At 52.3% G+C, this 19,478-nt stretch overlaps 2 protein-coding genes across 2 annotated transcripts in view; both read right to left on the bottom strand.

The window, feature by feature from the left end:
* Positions 1-19,478, bottom strand: part of LOC309807669 (interferon regulatory factor 6-like) — a 1,069,421-nt gene that overhangs the window by 1,040,000 nt on the left and 9,943 nt on the right. The gene's annotated exons all lie outside the window — the stretch shown is intronic.
* On the bottom strand, positions 1,033-10,652 carry LOC309808399 (BCL-6 corepressor-like). The gene is made up of 5 exons (XM_082628693.1): positions 10,526-10,652; positions 5,486-5,652; positions 3,959-4,012; positions 3,133-3,289; positions 1,033-1,706 (listed from the first exon to the last, which is right to left on the bottom strand). Exons 2-5 carry the CDS (start codon positions 5,523-5,525, stop codon positions 1,415-1,417), a joined length of 543 nt encoding a protein of 180 aa, XP_082484819.1. The 5' UTR covers positions 5,526-5,652; positions 10,526-10,652; the 3' UTR covers positions 1,033-1,414.

Raw genomic sequence — 19,478 nt, 5'->3', positions numbered from 1 at the left:
AAATCATTAACTACAATCTTCCCAAACAGGTAATTGACGAACAGATGCATTCTAAAACTTGTCAGTAACAAAGCGCTATTCCAGTTTACAGCAACAGTTTAATTCTACTTAGATACTAAAACTGAATACACTGAATACTGCAAACGTTATTCCCAACCACTCAGCAAAGTACTACATACTTTTTCAGATATAGGAAAAAAAAGAAAAAAAAGAAAAAGCATACGATTCTTCCTATTTTCATTTCCAAAGATACATCCCAATCTTAATGATCAATCAGCGATTTCAACGTCAACTATAAACCCAGTATACTGCTGCTATGCAGTGTACTAGAGCAGTAGAAGAGAGAGGACCTCAAACCCTCTGTTCCCTCAAATTCAAAGGCAGGCTTCCTGACCCCTCCAGACCACTACTGGACACAGGGAAGGCACACTAATGTTGCAGGACCCCAACCAACAGTCACCTGCTTTGTGATTACTTCCATGACACACCCTCACCAACACCACTGAGTTTGCTGCTCCTACGGGACGTTACGTGTATTTCCTATTTTAACACATACCACAGGGCATCATAATTATGATTGCAGATAGATGTTCTAACAATTGAAAGAGAATGATGACTTTTTTGCTCTTTACATCTTGCTATTTCCCGTCCCATAATATTTCTTGAAGCGAAACCATAAAATATAGACAAACACAAAAAACAGAAAATATACAAAACGTGTGCTTTGCACCTTAACGCAAACTTAAGTAAAATTAGTTCTGACAGTATCCAGCATGACAAACTTCCATGGTACAAACGAGAATGGACCAAGGTTTGAGCAGGTACAGGAGACAATCCAGGCATGAACAACACCAAGGCAAGGTAGACAGGAAGTAACATGGTGTGTAGGAAATCACGAGACCAGTCTGATGGGAAGAGACTTAAACAAGACTGAAACTCACTTTCTAAACCTCCATCTCCAACTGGACAATTCGCAGGACACAGGTGCACCAAAGTGGCCAATTTATTCAATCCCTTTAATATGCAGGAAGAGTTTAAAATTTTACTGGTTTAATTTGCCCCAAAAGCAACTCTCAACAGTTATGGCCTCTGTCGTCGGAGCTTTGTATGAAATTAAGTCAAAGTGTGGAGCTCCTTTGCCTTTTTTTTTTCTCCTTAAAAAAGAAAAGAAACAATTGTTCCGAGTAAAAACAAACATATTCCGAAGCATGTGTACATTGAAAAGTAAAGAAACTTTATTAACAACTTCATAAAAACTGACTTAAAATTTTAAAAAGAAAAAAACATGTTTTGAAGTCCTTCCGACTGGAGTCGTGTCTCATAGTGTCCTTTCTTTACAGAAATAGTCGTATTAGGACACATATGCACAAGGATTAACACCATGACACACTGTACACGGCGGGCCCCGGCGAGCTCACCAGTCGTCGTCTGAGTCCAGGTCTCTGGGGAGGATCCACTCCACGGATGAGCCCAACAGAGTCTGAAGCTCGTTCGTGAACTCCACCAGATCTAAGAGCTCCTTACTTTCTGGATTACAGGACTCCAGGTCTTTGGGGCAAGAGAATAAGAGACTTGCTGACACTTGCCGGCAGAACTCGGCCTCCGCGATGGTGACGATTTTCACATTTGGGAAATTGCAGCGGAATATGCAGGAGGACATTTGCAGTTTCTTGAGCAGGTCTGAGAGCAACAGCCAGTTACGAGGCCTACACAAGAGAAAGGACAGTGGTTTGAGTTTCCAGCAAAATTAGAGGCGCTCCCAACTACGAACTACCCGTCTCCTGGCGGGGAAAGGGCCTGCTACTTCCACTTTGATTACCCCACCCCCACCCCACCTCTCACTGTCCTTAGAAGGTCTACTTCTTCTTCTTTTTCTTTTTTAATTTTATTTATTTATTTATTTTTGGCTGCGTTGGGCCTGTTGCTGCGCACGGGCTTTCTCTAGTTGTGGCTCGCGGGCTCTAGAGCGCAGGCTCAGTAGCTGTGGCGCATGGGCTTAGTTGCTCCGTGGCATGTGGGATCTTCCAAGACCAGGGCTCGAACCTGTGTCCCCTGCACTGGCAGGCGGATTCTTAACCACTGTGCCACCAGGGAAGCCCGGAAGATCTACTTCTAGCGGGGGAACTCTGGACTCATGTGCATGTGTTAAGAGGCCACCTAGGGCGGATCAGCCAACTTAGACAAAAGCAGGAGCAGCGCCCCTGAATGAGCCTCGTTGCAGGCCACCCCAGTGCTGCCTTGGCTCTGGTCACAACTCAGGTCACCCCTCTCCAAGTAAGTGCACCCCGTTCTAGTCACTAGGGAAAACCAGTCTGTATGCCAACCCAAGGGAGATGGCAAACACCTCTTGGACCTCTCCTCTCCTCCGGCCCTCACGGAGAGAGCATGAGAAACACTCGAGGTCACCTGGCTTTCCTTTCCTTTCCCACACCTCCAACCCGCCCCTCAATGCTGCCGGGAGTGAGGATTTTTCGAGAAGGGAGGTGGTACAATCCTTCCTGATATCCTGCCACGCTTTATCATCTCTATCCCGAATAGAATGTCACCACAAAGGCAGACACGTTCCCAGCCTCAGAGTCCAAGGAGGATGCTACTCCTTAAGCACCGGGGTCAACACACAGCAGAGCAAGGTCTCCTGATGTGTTCACTCCGAAGGGTTGGTCATGGGGCACAGTGGCCCGACCGTGGGGACAAGACTCGATCTAAGCAAATCTGAAGACACATAAGATCCCAGGTGCCACATACGGCTTTCTCTAATCTTATACGAGAAGAGGGTACACATCAGTATCGTCCCGTGGACCTCACGCGCCTTGGAAGGCCCCTATGGTAGCCGTTTGGGGAGGATCCCTTCCCCAAGAGTTTACTGACTGAAACTGCAATTGCAGTCGCTGACTCCCGTGTCCTTTGGGCTCTAGGGGTGTGTTCCAATGAGGGCAGTTGGCTGGGGAGCCCTCCCACCCCCCAAACTTTTCTGGAAAAGTTCCACTGCATTATGTGAGGTCGGTGGACACTTGGTGAGGAATTCACTCACCCCCCAACCCAGCCACCCTCATCTGCTGAAGGGGATTTCTAACTCCTGCCACCCCACAGAGCAGCTGGGCTGGCTCTCGACCACACGCTGGCCACGCTCACCCCTGAGCGACGGACACCTGGACGTTATAACACGGCAAAAGGGGGTCTTGGGAAAATTCAGATTCCAATAGGTCACCATAGGCCTCGTTGCTGTCATCCCGGTCCTCCGGTCCTGGGGGATTTGCTAAAACATCGTAACCACTTTCATCATCTGGTTCTAACCGGGGGGGCAAACAAGAGAGAGGTCAGTAAGCTGGAGCAAGATTCCAGCTGTTCGCCAAAAAGGACCCTGGAAAAATTCTTTCCCAAGCAAGTCCTGCTCACAGCACCACCCCCACCCCCACAAGCCCAACTGAAACGAACAAGGCTGCTCAGCACACACAGCTGCCAGAGAACTCCGAAGAGCAACCGGGGCTACCGTCGTCAGGAGCCTGCAGGTTAGTTAAACAGTCTGGAGAGAGAGGGGGAGAGAGAGAGAGAAAGAGAAACAAGATAACGCCTGCTGGTAAGAGGCAAATGCTGCTGGAGTTTGGGAACATCTCACGCTGGGACTGGTGTCACCTCCTGACAAGTCCCACTGCACACGCCTCCAGGTATCTGACTGAAACCTCCCCACGCGTCCACCCGCCTTCCTGAGGGACTGCCCGCCTCACCGCCCCAGCCTGCCAAACAAAAGCTAGCCTGGCTAGCTAAGAGTTTTCCAGCCCCCCACCTCGCAAAACTCAAAGTATGTATCTCTTCTTTGACAGACTAACGTTGGGCCGCTTTTCCCAGTAAAGGGTCACTTAGAGTAAACGGGGGGTGGGGGTAGGGGGAACCCAGGTGAAAGGCTGTGAAGTCACCGTCTAGATGCTTCAACAAGACCGTGTCTTGACCTCTGCTGTACCTGTTAAGAACTTCTCCAGAAGTTCGCTGTGGTTCACTTTCTTGATGGTTCTACCTGAGTACGTAGCCAGGGTAGGATCGGCACCATAGGAGAGGAGCAAGCGGACAATTTCGAGATGATCATTCTTGACAGCATCGTGGAGAGGCCTAGGAGAGGTGCGGGGGATTACACCTGTGCACGCGACGCTTGCTTCTAAGGACACGGGGCAAAATCGAGCGTGTGTGGCCAAGCCTCGTAGGCGCGCTATTTCACCGAGGAGGTGAGTGTACGGTCGCTGCGACAAATTACTCTGTTATTTCAACACATAACCCTTTACGGGACAGGTGAAGGGACCATCTCAGGCCTAATTCTTCAATGCAAATCTCTCTTAATGCATGGCCCAAGGAGGAACTCAGGCCACGATGAAAACGTTTCCAATGAACTAAATAGTGACAGACTGTAAGAAGGTAACATACGGCGGGCTGGGGGGAAGAACCCCAGCACCACGGAAGCAGATACGACAAGCCATTGTTACACCATTACAAACAAAACCCAAAAAGTGCAGTTTGTAAAAGAAACTAGGGGCAGGGCCTCCCTGGTGGCGCAGTGGTTGAGAGTCCGCCTGCCGATGCAGGGGATGCGGGTTCGTGCCCCGGTCTGGGAGGATCCCATATGCCGCGGAGCGGCTGGGCCCGTGAGCCATGGCCGCTGGGCCTGCGCGTCCGGAGCCTGTGCTCCGCAACGGGAGAGGCCACAACAGTGAGAGGCCCGCCTACCGCAAAAAGAAAAAAAAAAAAAAAAAAAAAGAAACTAGGGGCAAAGTGGAACCTCTCCTGAAACCAATTTGGAGATAAGTGATCAACCCTCTCGCCCAGAAGCAGTCGACAGGCAGGGCGAGTTCTCAGGAGGATACAGAGTCCTCCTGCTCGTGTCCACTGGGGTCAGGAACACTGTTCACAGTCCCATCCAGAAAGGATGCTATTTGGAAACCATGAACCACCAAATACCTTACGGTTTTGCTCATTTTATGACCGTCAGGAAAGCCCCAGTGCCCTGCCTCGTGGTGGCATCCCAGGTACAACCAGGAAGATGCTTGGGCTGACTCAGACCTGGGCCTCTGGCCAATAAACCGAGGTCAAGGACAGAGTGGGGGCCAGGCCCGGGGATGTGGGTGGACACGGCAGGTCCTATCAAGCCAGTTGCCACTGGACCTGTCTGTACTCCTGCAACTTTCAACTCACATATATGTTCAAGATTGAGATTCAACAGACGCTGGTGAAGAGTCCAGGGTCTTAAAAGAGAACACCCCTGATTATTCATGCAGGCTCAACATTTTCAGGGACTTCTGTCCATAAGAGCGTCACAGACTTTTAAAGTTCTATGTAAATTTGCCAGAAAGATCTGTCCGATTCCATTCTAGAGGACTCCGCCACCAGTGTGCTTACATGGCACTCACTCTCCATCTTTCCTTCTGGGGTTCCCCGCACACCCTGAGAACCACTGCCTATGCCCCAGCAGGGCCAGGCCAAGAGCAAGACCGCCACTGACCCGGTTCCATCCTGGGCACTGCAGTTGACATCGGCGCCATATTCAAGGAGGTGTCGTACGATGTTGAGCCAACCTCTTGCACAAGCCTCGTGCAGGGCACAGTAACCTGCGTTGTCGCGGTGGTTCACATCACAAATCTTGTTCTCCAGGCAGTACAAGACCACTTCCTACGGGGAGAGGAGAGGAGAGGAGATACCATCAGACCACGATACAGTGAACCTTGTAAGCGTGACCTCCCCATAGCTTGGCGGTGCCCACTTTCAAAGGCATACATCCTCGGGGCCAAAAGCCCACCATGGCGCGGGCAGGCGGCAGGCATCCTGGTGGGGGGCGAGAGTGCGTGAGAAGGGCGGGCTTGGAGATGCAGACAGTGTTGTCTAAGGCTCTGCTGCACCAGTGGCCTGGCCATGGGCAAGTTACCCTTGAACTTCTCCAAGCTTCCACAGGGCTGCTGAGAGGACGCATTCGGATAGCGATGAAAGCCCTCAGCCCAGGGGCCGACGTGACCAGTACAGAGGTGTCACGGCTGCTAACATCTTAGATGACACATTGCCAAGCACAGACCATTCTCACTTGATGGGTCTGTTCGGTCAGTGGCAGTGGACGATAACACAAGTTTAGATCAAAGTATGGATGACCAACACTTAAAGAGAGCTTAAATCAGCCGGAGAACATTCCCCAGCTTAGAGAAGCAGGGACACCCAGGTCAGCTACATCCTCGCGCCCCTTGTTAAGACCCCAAATCAGAACCTGGGCCTCAGATGCTCTTGTCTGTACGTTAAGTAGAGTTAAAGAGAAGCTCTCCCCCTCCATCCTCGAGGAATGACACAAAATGCCTCCAATAACCCCACCCTCTATTTTGCCTCACTCCACCCTCTCGAGTAAATATGAAAATTTTAGACTGATTCTGCCCCAAGTTAATGACAGGAACCTGATACACCACAGGCTGCAACCTCCACATTTCAAGAATCAAATAAAATGGTCACCGCCCCACCCCCCACCCCGGAGATGTTCTGTGTCAACACTGTGCATTAGAATCACTGTTATTAACCTTCTTTCTTTGGCTTGTTAAAATATTAATATGAACCACTCCCAGTAAGCAGAGCAGGAACTTATTCAATGTTTTATTACCTTAAGAAAGTTTTCAGACACATCGAAAGCATTTGCCACCAGAAAACACGTTATACTGTTTATACTGGGTAAGTCGTGCCCAGCAGAGAGCCGGCAGGTTCTGAGAGCTGGGAGTAGGCAGAACGTGCATGTGGCCCAACACATGGTCTGCAGGGTAAGGGGGGATGCGATGGGGTCAGAACAGGCCTCCTTGTGACATCTCTCAGGTAACTCATCTGTTAAACCCAAAAAGGGCGTCATTCTAGCCGCCCATAAGTGCGAGATGGGTTCTGTAAAGCCTTTTATGCCCTTTGGAGGACACGCCAATCAAAGGTGACCACTCACTTGGGAGCGAACTAGAATGTTCCATTTGCTTACCACGTGAACCCAATGGGGCATGCTGGTAAACCTGGCCATCGGTGCCCTGTTACTTCAGGTCACTGCAGCAGCTCCCTTCCAAAACAAGAGGAGGAAGAGAAGAGGCACGCCCACGAATGCGTTTCTCCGTTTACATCCCAACCTGCCAGAAAGCCCACAATCCTCTGGGCTCCCAGGCCCCGAGCCCTGGTATCCAGGATACCGCATGAAGCTGCTGCGCTTTTAGCAGGCCCTCACTAGCCAGACTTGAGTGGACGGCTGCAAGCTAATGAGTTGTGTGCCCCAGCCAGGGAGAGGCCCTGTCACGTGGCTCTGGGATCAGGTCTGAAGGCCACCAACTGCTGTGCACACATCAATTTACTCAACCCAGGGTTTATTTGCTGTGACAATCATGGCCTTCGCCTGGAAACCTTCATCACTACTAGGGCAGATTCAAGGGTACCTAGAAATGAAAGGCCGTCCAAGCTGGTGGGTAAGTCAACTCTCTTCTCCTGGAAGATGGCAGCAAAGGCAGCAGTAGCCCCACGGCCAGGTCAGACTTTTGGCCACGGGCTGTCCTAACTCAACCACGTTGATCCCACTATTTACACAGTGCTTCTCATTTCCCCAGATGAGGACGTCTTCTGTCACCCACAGGAACCCAGGAGATAGCAGGAAAGGAAGGTAGTACTATCCTCATTCAACACTTGGAAACTGAGGCCCAGAGATATTAAACCCCAAGTTCAATTAACATGAAGTACTAGACCTATAACTCAGGTCTTTGGTACCTGGTCAGCTGGGAAGATTCAAAAGGCCCAAGAGGGCCCCAGTTAGAGGGATGCAATCCAGCTGTGACGAGCATCCCACAGGCCTTCTCTGTTGGGGGTCAAGTGGGCTAACTACACTCTCCTAGCTAGGAGGGTGATGGCCTCTAAATGGATGGCAACCGTCGCCACCAACACTTTCTCTAACTGACAGTGAAGAGGCGGGGCGAGTCTGTCGACGCAACACATTCCTTGGTTTATTTTCTCCGCTAGAAATAAACGGGAGTGTCTGAAGGGCAGCCCAGCCATTCCCGAGCAAAGTCAAACTGCTTTTGTCGGACAGCTCTCTGTTCAGCGGCTATAAACCGAATGCCACTACCCGCAAAATGTAACCATAAAGGCCATAAGCCCGGCGTTGTGAGTTAATTAAATGCCTCATTAACTTTTTAAAAAACATGACTTATTCAATTCATAGAAAATTTAACCATCACCACTAAAGGCACAAGCATGTGGTTGCACACTGGCGTTTTAGCCTAAGAAATAGAAGCCTTTTTCCCAGGAGGGAAAGGTTTGAGATCTTTGGCCAAGTGATCTATTTAACGCGGATCTGAAGCCAGAGTGTGTTTCTAAACCTCCAGAACCAGATTATCATGACATAAAGCTCAGACAGCCTTTATACTGCACATGGTATCTTTGGCTAAGCAGAAGAAAATAACCAAGAATGCTAAAGACAAAACTTCAGGAAAACCCTCCCAAACCACACCCTTATCTGCTTAAGCAAACTGTCCTTCAATTTTAAAAGGTTGAAGCTGCCACATCTCCCAACTGGGCCATCATCCCAACATTTAAAATTCTGCCCAGAGAAATCCCAGAAAGTTGGATTCAAAGTTGAAAGCGTTCATCTACTTGTCACAATGTTCAGCATCAACACTGGTGATCTGTGGAATCTACATATTGAAATTTACATTTGAAGAAAAAAACAAATCCGACCCTAAACATTCCCAAGGCTTCCTGTGCAATCAAAGGCCAGGTAGCCTAAAAAAGTATGGATCAAGTGCCCCTTGGCCCAGGCCTCAGAGCCACCAAACCAAAATGGAAACTGTCTTAGAGGACCAACGAGGGTCTTTTGACGTCTCTGGTCCCAAAGGGAGGCTGCTGGAAATGATGCCAAGTTCACAGGTGGGGCTCGGAGCCCCGCCCTCCACGGCGGGTGCAGCAGCACCCCGCCACCCCCATCTCCAGCATTTGCTGGAAGCGGGAGTCTACTTTTTCAACCCTAACCCAAAAGTTGGGGTTAGGGGTCTCCCCCACCACCTCCAGCGTTTGCTGGAAGCAAGGAGACTATTTTCTCAACCACAGGGGGTCTAGCTCAACACTATGTGCAACATCTGCTCTGTCCTCCCAGGCGCCCGCTCTCAGCTCTTGGGAAACCAACTGGGTGCTCCTTGGACTTCACCTGCAAGTAACTGCGCTAACTACCAGAAAGTGCTCTCTAGCTAATGGAGAGGTCTCCAAGAGACGTGTAGATATACACAAGAGCACATTCAACCCACAACAACAACAAAACACCCCAAACTAAGCATAGCCCTAGTGCTTCCAACTTCCCACCCACAGTCAGGCCTTAGGGCCAAGGCAGGCACACTTCCAAGGGCTCACGGCACTATGGACCGGGGTGGGGGGACACGACGGGAGACGGGGGACAGGGGCACAGAGCTGGCTGAGGGTGTGGGCGCCAGGGCTCCGGGCCAGCCTGGGTCCTGCCACCCCAGTGCTCAGCCACACCTCCACGCTCAGCCTGCTGAACCGCGTTTTACTGTCACCATTCAACTCCCAGAGGGCTGATGCCAGCACAGAAAAATGCCTTTGCCCTGTGGGCTATCACATCACAATTGCTACTGACAAGTATGGTGGGGGAACTGCACAGGGCATGGAGAGGCATCTGTCTCACAGAGGTTTTGAACTGTAAAAAGGGCAATTCCAGTGTGAGCCAGTCTTGCTGAGGAGCGTGGTGGGCTGTGGAGCACTGCTGGATTGCTACCTGTACGGGGATCAGCTAACCCCTCTGAGGCTCAGTTTCCTCATCCGAGAGTGGGCTAGTACTCGTTACTCCCAAGTGAAGATGTTAACAGGGTGAAAGGAGTTACTACAGATCACACGGGCTTAGGCAGATATCAGCTCTCTTTCTATGTTGCTCTAGCAATAGAGGCCATCACTGTCATCAGCCGTGCTGGGTTGGGATACAGCAGTGTGGACAGGGAGTTCTGTGCAAGGCTCAACCCCTGCTCCCCGCCCATCAGCCCTCGGCTCCCGTGCCCTCTCAGAAAGAGACTGCTCAGGTCTGCCCCACTCCCACCCCTACTCTGCACAGACACTTCCCACCCGCTACCCCACAGGGACATCACTCTGCCCCAAACAGCACAAGTTAGTAGAGCTAATAACTACTCTCCTTCTTGCTATTCAGAATCCAAAAGGGCTCATTAAAATTCCCCTGGTCGCCAAGCCCTGGGTTAGGTCAGATTTTATATCAGAGATAAGTGAGCCGGACTGGCCAAAGCAGCCTACCTGCCTGAACGGGAACGGAACATCAGAGAGGCCTGCCTTTCTTTTCACACCACGACTGAACAAGCCACCAAAGAGCCCGCAGTGTGAGCGGGGCCAACGCAAACACCCTGCTGGAACACCCAGCCCAGCCCGCCACGTGGAGGGGGCTGGGCTCTGAGACCCGCCCCCCATCCCCAGCCAGTGTGTCCCCCACCCAAGGAGCAGCAGCCGGCGGATCCTGATCCGGGGCACCCACAAGGATGCTCACCTCGTAGCCAAGCCGGGAGGCCTGCTGTAGGAGGGTCTCGCCTGCGTTCTTATTGACAATAAGTCTCCGCGCTTCCGGTGGCATCGGGCGGGACTGGGTGGTCTCTGGAGGGGAGCTTGAGCATGTCAGCTGCAAGACCTGGGAAGATGGTAACAATTGCTGCAAACGGTCCAAGGGCTTCTGGTCCTGCTTGGCCGGCGAAAGATCATAGTCGGAACTGGGCTCGGGCCGCTCCTGAGTGGAGGAAAGCACTTTTCCTCCTCTCTGTCTGAGGGAGGCGGGGCGCGAGGAAGGGGCTGCATTTTTACTCGCTGGAAACTTCACCGCCACCCAGGAGACAGGTCCCCTAGGAAGGGGCAGTGACATTTTTGGGGGAGGGGTTCAGGAAAAGGAAAGCTTTGTCCCCAGAAGCAGAGAAGTAGGCAGGTGGGATGTGCCTGCACAGGCCCGGGGGGCGGGGGAGAGCCAGGGGCAAGAGGTACCTTGCCATCCGCATTGTCCACGTAGGAGTCCCCTGGCAGCGACAAGCCCCGCCTGGGCTCCTGAGGGATCAAATGCTTGGTTTTGCACGGTCGCTTCGCGGATGGTTTCTCGCTGTTGTCGGTGTATTTCTGCGGCAGGGGCGAAGGCTGCCGATCCATTTCTCCGTCCGTGCACAGCACATCTGTCAGGGGGAGAAGCAGCGGGCGTTACACAGTTGTAGCCGGTGAGGAAAGAAAAGCCCATTGTTAGCACTGATCGTTGGAGCAGATTCAGTTTTTAAAGATATACCAATTATGTTTTCAAAGCACTAATATTTTAATTATCCCACATTCAACCGGCAAATAGGCTAACCCACGAAACGCCAAATGGCAAGTCGCTTCAAAGGGCCGCAAGAGAGGGCAGAAGCCAGCCCTTCGTGCGCTCCCGTCCCCACCCGTGGGGGGCCTGGGTGCTTGGGACAGGGCGACTGGGGACAGCCTGAGGCTGGAATGAGGGCACTGACAAGCGCCCGGGGTCACCCAAGACTTCCCTTCCTGCCCAGCCGCGGGCTGGGTGATGAGGAGCAGCCCAGGAAGTCGAGCTCCCGCCTCACTGTCCATTCCATAAGGAAGTGTGCAGGCTGAAAGGACCTCATGAAGAAAACTCCCCGCTCGCCACACGCTACTCTTGTCAACTTGGATGGCGCTCAGGTCCCCTCCAGGGCCGTTTCCCACAGAGGGCGAGTGATCCACCCTCCAGGAGCGCCCCCCGCCCCGTGTGTACCTTGTTCATTGTCACTGCATTTAAGGGACTCCTCCAACCAGCTGCTGTTGCTTTTGCCCTCTGCCCTTTTCCTGCCAGGTTTCTCTTTGGAGATGCTATTGCCCTGGGGGGTGACCGCAGGCTGAACCGCCTGGGTCACTTCCGTCCTGCCCTGCCGGCCAGGTTTGCTCTCTGCTCCCCCCGTTCTCTAAGGTGCAGCAAGCGGCGCTGCTTTCTGGGATGGAGCCCTGTTAATTCAATGCACACCTCAGGTTGGTCAGCTCACTATAATGTGGCTCTTCTAAGTGGTTAGAGGAACTGTTTGTCATTTCCCTCTCAGGCCAGTCAGCTAATGGAGAAGTAACTACAAATTAATGAAGAAGCCCCCCGGGGAAGGGGTGGGGGTGGGGAACAAACTGTCTTACACATCACTAACAGGGGTGGGGGGAGGGGACGGGTGTGGTCACTGTGTTGGCTGGAACTTGTCACCAAGTCTCGGGAGGGGGCCTATTTGCCTTTGGCCACCTTTGGGCTCCAGCCCCTGCACCTGGCTTTGGGGGGGTGGGGGGTGGGATGGGGGTGGGGGGTGGGGAGGTGTGAGTGGCTCCCCCCAGGGCTCCAGGGTGGGACTGGAACTTTCCACTGCTCCGCTCCAGGACTTCCGTAGGGTGCCCTGCGGGCCCGAAGCCAAACCAAGCTCACCTCTGGAGACCCGTCTCCGCTTGGCTTTCAGCAGAGAGTCCTCCGGGAGCCCAGTGGTCTCAGTGTGGTTCCTATCGCCAGACACCTTGCGCTTTCTGTTCAGCCGGAGGGTGGGGCTGCGTGACGCGTCCGGGGCCGCCTGGTCGGCGGGGGACTCTCTGGGGGGCTCCGTGTCCATGTCCTCAGGAAGATCACTGTCTTCTAGGGCTTCAAAGCGGTCAGCTTTGCTTCCATCATAACACTCCCCTAGGGGAGGGGAGACAACCCGGAAAGGAGGGAACAAAGGTCACCAGGAGCAGGCAGGACCCCCATGCCCAAGGCAATCTGCTACCAACAGACCGCCCCCCTTTGGAGACCAGGGGCCTCACACGCCGGAAGCACAAAACCCTCAGAAAGACGTCCCGAAGGAAGGACAGCTGAACACAACCAGCAAAGAAAGCAGAAAATGAGGCGCATAGTCCACTCACAATCCATCCTTCAAGGGTCAAGGTGAGGCATCTACACCATCCGTCTATAGGCATGTGAGATCACTCCCTAACTGCTTAACTCTCCAAGGTGGCTTACTTTTAAAGGGGGGTGAGTGACCTCACAGTAAGATCCAACCAATCAGGGCAGAGCTACAAATGACTATGGAAACAGCTGCTAGTAAACAAAAAAGGCTGATGTCATCAAGAGACCAAATAGCCCCCAACTGCCATCTACACAGACATAGCACCAATGTTCACTTGGGTCAGCAGGGGCGAGGGTGAAGAAAAAGGGTAGGGAAAGAATGCTGGGAGGCTGGGAAGCTGGGGAGACCAAGGCAAGAGGAGCCTGGCAAAGGGAAAGGAAAGGCTTCCTGGTGCACACACAAGGGTCAACGGCAATTTCAAAGAACTCAACCAGATTGCTACAAGTCCGTCTGTCCTCTTTCCACACCCGTGGGGGGAAAAGCATTTCACTGCCATCGAGGGGCTGCTCCTATTTCCTGTCTAGGAAGAAGGCCCTCAGTGACACCAGTCACCCACCTGGCACGTCTCCACGCCTTCCTTCCCAGGCAACAAGCATCTAAGGACATTTCAAAGACAAGACTCCAACCCCCTTCATGGGGGTGGGGTGGGGGGGCTGCGGCGGGCAGGGCTGAACTGCTCACACCCCAGCTCCGCCTGTGTTGCTCCTGGCCCCTCTGCTCAATCTAGCATCCACTTGGGGCTTTTCCTCCAATCAGCCCAGCCTAACATCACTCCTCACTTTTGCTCTAGCCAAAGAAACAGTTCAACTGCTTTGCTAGTCACATTGTTTCTAACACACAAAGAATTCCATAATGATCACTGTGCTGTTAAAGAGTTCCCCGAAGATGACCCTGTGTCCATCACCGGCCGGGGGTGGGGGTGGGTGTATGAGTTTGGTATTTCGTTAACACCTGAGCTAAGCTCCCACAGCCCGTTTTTCTAGATGAAATCATGGACACACCCCTCACATGCTGCTCGCATTTCTCCTCCTCTCCCTAGACCACTTCAAGTATCACTCCCACTTCTGCCCAGCCGGCTGGTCCCCTGATCAGCCTCTCTTGGGGGCATTCCCAGCATTTAATGGCAGCCAGTTGTGGGGATGAACCTCACCCTGGCCTGGGCTAGCCTAACCTGTGCTCTCAATGGTGGAACACACTTAGCTTTTCTCCAAGGGTATCCCAAGGTGGGGCAGATCCCCATCTACTCTTGCCGGAATGGTGGAATCACCCCAACCGCGAGGGTCTCCTGCCATGGCAGCAGGAGAAACCCCAAACACCTGGCCTGTGCTTACGGGTGATGCAGCCCAGGCTACCGCAGGCCCGGTGAAGACGGCGTGCTGCAACTCTCACTCCGGCTGCTCTGTGACCCTCTTAAGCACTCGGGCAGGAATGGCGCCGCTTTACAACTCGGCCCCCTTCACTTGTAAAGTGGGAATGTTACTGCTAGCCTCCCTCCAGGGGTGGGCTTCATAATCACGGGCCGGGCTCAGCACAGAGAAAGGCTGGAAAAATCCCTTTAACCAAAAGATGCCAAGACTTTCAGACCAGCCTGAATCTCAGGCCTGAAATGTAGGAAATTTTAAGAGGTGAGCCCTGCTGGTTACACCATTGGACTTCTCTGGTCCAATCTGGTCCAATCAGCCTTCCCTAAAAGCTCCGTGGGAGGGCATCCATGGAGGAATGGATGGGCTACCTTAAGAACCCCCATGTCCAATTTGAAAGTTTCTTTTTCCAAACTAGGTCCATCCACCCTTCCCCCAACCCCGGAGCCTTTTAGGGCAAAGATCTCAATTCCCCTCAGCTAAGGCCCCCCAAGACCTTACGCTAGTGTGACCTTACCCAGGCCACTAATAACCCTGAAGGACACCCACCCCGACTGCCCAAGATGCCCATGGCCACCAGCTATGGGGTAGAGGCTCCGTGTCACTTGGAGCTTCTCAAAGACTGTTCTAACCACGACCCACAGGAGGATGACCCTGGAGGGCAAAGGAGATGGGGAGATAAATAGATACACGGGGATCCTAACCATCAGGCTTTGCCATCATTGCTACTTTTGGCCCTTCTAAAAGTGGGAAGCCATGTGCCCTTGGTCACCCAGTCTAAGCAAGATGTGAACGTGGTCCCTGCAGCATGGTCCTATGACTCACAGCACCTATATCCCAAATGCATTATGGTTGTACCATAGCATCACCTCACAGAAGCATCAGCACAGCAACATTTACAAGTCACTGTGGCAGCAAAGCACCCTCACCATGGTTGAGCCATGCCCAGTGAGGCCTAAACGAGGTGAGAGGGTTCTGAGTCGCTGGAAGGCTCCCCAGGATTAAAATCCCCTTCTCTGTAGCTTAACTATAGTAGCACCTCCAGTCAGGGCTAACCTTGTTCAAAGTTACACCCGCTACACAAGGAGTGCAGGGGACCTCTGTTCCAGAGTAGTTTACAAACGTGCAGGTGCTCAGCTGGAAGAGAAGTTCCCTGAGCAAAGAAGTTTCATGAAGCCCCTCGACTGAGGCTTCCTCCAGCTCCTGGCCAGGCACTGCCACTGAGCAGGTCCTAGGCCTGTCCCAGCCAAGTGGTTGGCAAGGGAGATGGTTACTCCAAGGTTGAGAAGGAAGGGACCAATGCCTCCTTGCCCCGCCCCATCTTCAAATGCCACTGAGGGTTCCTAGTGATGAACTTCCAAGTCTGAGGAACCTCCCAACTCATTTGGTGAACTTCCAAAATAAAAATTTCACTCAGCCACCCATGTGATCATAAAGAATAAATGAGTATCTCGGCCACTGTGTTTTCAAGTTAATTCCTTTTTTTAAACAAGCCCCTAGCAACAAGATGCACCCGCACCAGGACAACCAGGGCCACGCAAACAGCACCCACCACCTTGGAAGCTCCTGGTCCCTCCATGGGTAGGGGCTGCCTCAGAAGGGGGAAGGCATCTTGAAGGCATCCTGGACCCTCTCTGTGACCCCTGCCCGCCCCAAATACCCGCCCCAGCTCCCATGTGCTCACAGCTCGGCTCTCGGCCACACCGACACCCATGAGAAGGACCTGAGCCCGTATCAGCTCAAGACATGATGGCCCAAGAACAAGAAGGCCCATTCATATCCAGCTGAATGGAACGAACACCTGCTGTGCCTTGGATGTGGAGGCCGTGGTAAGAACAGTGGCCCCTTCAGGTGACCTTTCCTGACCAGCTAGTTACAAACCCCACGTCTCTACAAGACAGAGGGTGGGTGGGGAACCCACCTCCATTGCCCCAATCTTTCAAACGGAGCCCCTCACCTTCCCCAACCCTACTCCTGCCCTCCCATGGTGGCGATTCATGGCTCACTGGGCCATGTCCCGGGTGCTCCAGGAAGAGACCCGTCGGTCGGTCTGAGATTGGAGGCAGGCGGTGGGGGGAGGGGGCTTTCGGAATCATCTGGGGCTCAGGCCCTGCTCCCCATCAGCCACACCGAGTTCTCGTCTCCAAGCTCAGCAGGAAAGACTGGGAAGGACGCACACAAACGTCTCTGGGAAGAAGGGCGGGTGAGGCCACTGAGACGTGAAGGGCAGCGGCCACCCTGGGTTTGGCCACGTTGCTGGAGAAAAGGGCGAGAAGACTCGAGGCAGGTTAACTGCCCACTCCCTTTCTCCAGCCTCCCTCACCGTCCACCCAGAACAGGCAGGTCCCCTCCTCAGAAAAGTGCATCCCCGTGAACTTGGCCTTGCCCACTTTTACCACGTCTCTCTGAGAAACTTCCCCAAGAGCTGAGTTATGAGGCCACTCAGGAGAGTAAGGGCTGCGTGTCAGCTGTGAGCACAGGCAAGGAGGGAGGCCTTCTTGCTGCTTCACTCCAGGGTGGCCTGGACCCTCCGTTTTTCATTCCAATCCCGAGGGGGAGGAGCTCGGAATCGTCTACTCCAGGCACATCAAGAGCCCCATCCCTCGGGTAAGGCCGCCACTGACTAGCCCCAGAAATCCCCTTCTACGGGAGCCACGTAGGACAAACCGGTCCCGGTGTGGCTTACCCAGAACCCTGGCCACAGGCCTTTGTCTGACCCCAAAGATGAGCTGGGGCAGGGCAGTGCTCCAAGCAGCACAGAGAAGCACACGCTGTTGCTGACCACAATTTTCCCGAACTGCATCAGGCACCCACGACCTAAGCATGCGGGCGAACGCCGACCCTACGACTGGGTCCAAGGGCCTGGGCCTCCCAAACGTGCCCACCACCCCCAACTGTCCCGTCTCAGGAGGATTTCACGCCCACCCTGTCCTCGACGTTCACCTAGGTGCCCTCACTCACCATCACCGGTGAGGTTTCTGGGGTCCGGAGCAGGCTGCAGGCCACAGGCCACAAGCACGCACACTGAAGAAAGCGGGAGAAAGACCTCCGCTTGCTGCCAACACATCTCATTAGCCCAGGAAGTCTCGAGGGCAAAGCCCGAAGTCAACCCCAGTGGGGGAGCAGCTGATGGGACCGCAGAGTGTGACTCGAGGCAAACACTAGCTTTCTCTCCAATTTGGCCTCCAAAACAGAATACACCCCGTCTGGTAGGAAGAACGCCCTCGTTGATCCCACGCCCTTGGAGCGTGCTGTCAACTCCTAATGACTGCAAACAAGCCTGCCACAGAAAATAATTATGCTCATCTTTCTGGTGCCTTCATCAGCCCTCATCTCATTTGAACGAAACCTCTGCCTTTGGAGGGAGAATCCGAGTACTCTCCACTCCCTCCCACAGGAGACTGTCACTCTGGAGGGTCTGGCTCTGGCTGCAAGTGTCATTCCACTGCTACCAAAAACCCGTATCCGTACCTGCTCCAAAACAGAACACATACCTGCTACGCTGGAGGTCTTGCACCGCCATTCCTCTGCTCTACTGTATCAGACTATTACCAACTACAGGACTAGCATTGCTCCGGAAAAAGGAGATGCGTGCCAGGAAACAGCATTTCATAGGTGCTTCACTCATGGATGCCGTAACGCTCAAAAGGACAACCAGCCTTGCAATCCACAGCTGGGAAGGGTGGCCAGAGCAGCCCGTTCTCCGAACAGCCAGCACCCAGACGCTGGGCCGTCGGAAGCGTATTGTTTCCTCTCACCTCCCTCGGCACTGGGAGCGGAACCGCCCCGTTCCCACCGACATGGTACCACACGCGAGCCGCCTGGGTTCACTTACATCTCTCACTGTCGTTCTGGTCGGCAATGGCCTCCTCCAGGGCGACCGACTTTGGCTTTTTGTCCTGACTTCCTTTCAGCCTTTCCCAGTCAGCGGGGCTGAATTTGCGCACCTCGGAGTCTTTGGTCGTCGGGTGGCCACCTTCTCGCTCTTTCATCTCCAACTCTGAGAAGCGCATCACTGCACGCTACAAAGAGAACGGAGATGGAAAAAAGACACACCTTACCACCAAAGCTATTTCACTGCCCTTACCTTAAAGGAAAGTATCTGCAAAGAAAAGTTTGCCCAAAACCAACCACAATTTATGATACGACTGAGATATTTTAAAATTGAACGATAAAAACGTAAGAGTGTCTATGTGTAACTAGTCACACACTCTTTATTCGTAAAGCCCTATGTATGTAGAGATATATGTGGTGTGTATGTATAGCCATACATACACTGTGGCATACAGACAGACATTCTCTTTCGAAGGTAAATAAAACAAAACAAAAATACAACGCAAAGAAAGCGAAACAAAAACACAACAGAAAAGAAAACAAATGCACAATGAATAAAGACGACCATGGCCCACAAACTTCCCTTTGTATATTTGGAAATGAAATTTAACTCAAAAGGTTTATGGAAGATTCTAGTAATAAAAATTTGAAGAACTGACCTCACAGTAAGCAGCGGGTAGACATAAAATACTGTCCTCTTGTAATCCTTCCATCTATGTCATTAAAATGGGCACTCAATGGATCATTTAGATAACTTCATCCATTTTTATAAGCATGAACCAATTTTTTTCTTAACATTGCAAAACAATTTGGCTTTATTTGTCTTTTAATTAAAAGTAAAATACCTTAAGGAAATTCCTATACAACATCTATCATTCACTAGCAAGTTAAATACATACTCTATCCCTTTAAGCAAGGTTTGTGTTTTTGGTTTTTTTTGTTTGTTTGTTTTTTTGGTGGAAAAACAAAATTGCACGAATCTCACAGACATGCGGCCGCTACACACCTCCACCAAGTATCACGTAAGGCATTCTGAGCAGCGCTTTTAGGTATATTTGTTAACGTACAGTAACGGCAGAGAAATCAAAGCGACTGATAGGTAAACATCACGCAGTCTTTTAGACATCCTTCGCAATAATTAAAACTTCCGTTATCAGCATTCGAGTGGAGTTCGCTTAAAATCTACAGAATAACTTCAAGTATCCACTTACGTCCCCTTACTGGACACATTTCAAACATTTAAATTATCCTAAGCTTCATTAACCAAATCAGCCCGGTGTCCTGCCCTATCATACCCCCGGCCCCCTCCTCTTCACACATTACAAAAACCTGACAACTGGTCAGGCTCCTGAAATTCGGGTGGGGGGGGCTCACCTGCAAT

Source organism: Mesoplodon mirus (assembly GCF_964341445.2).
Source record: "Mesoplodon mirus genome assembly, chromosome: 7".
Lineage (NCBI taxonomy): Eukaryota > Metazoa > Chordata > Mammalia > Artiodactyla > Ziphiidae > Mesoplodon > Mesoplodon mirus.
Note: the sequence above shows the minus strand (reverse complement) of the source record. Positions and strands in the feature narration are given on the sequence as shown.

Excerpts from the sequence above, each read along its gene's own strand:
- LOC309808399 (XM_082628693.1), bottom strand. The coding sequence starts at position 5,525 with ATGGCGCCGATGTCAACTGCAGTGCCCAGGATGGAACCGG. Across the intron at positions 4,013-5,485 it reads AGTGCCCAGGATGGAACCGG|GTAGAACCATCAAGAAAGTG; the intron begins GTCAGTGGCGGT and ends CTACGTACTCAG. Across the intron at positions 3,290-3,958 it reads TCTGGAGAAGTTCTTAACAG|AACCAGATGATGAAAGTGGT; the intron begins GTACAGCAGAGG and ends CCCCCCGGTTAG.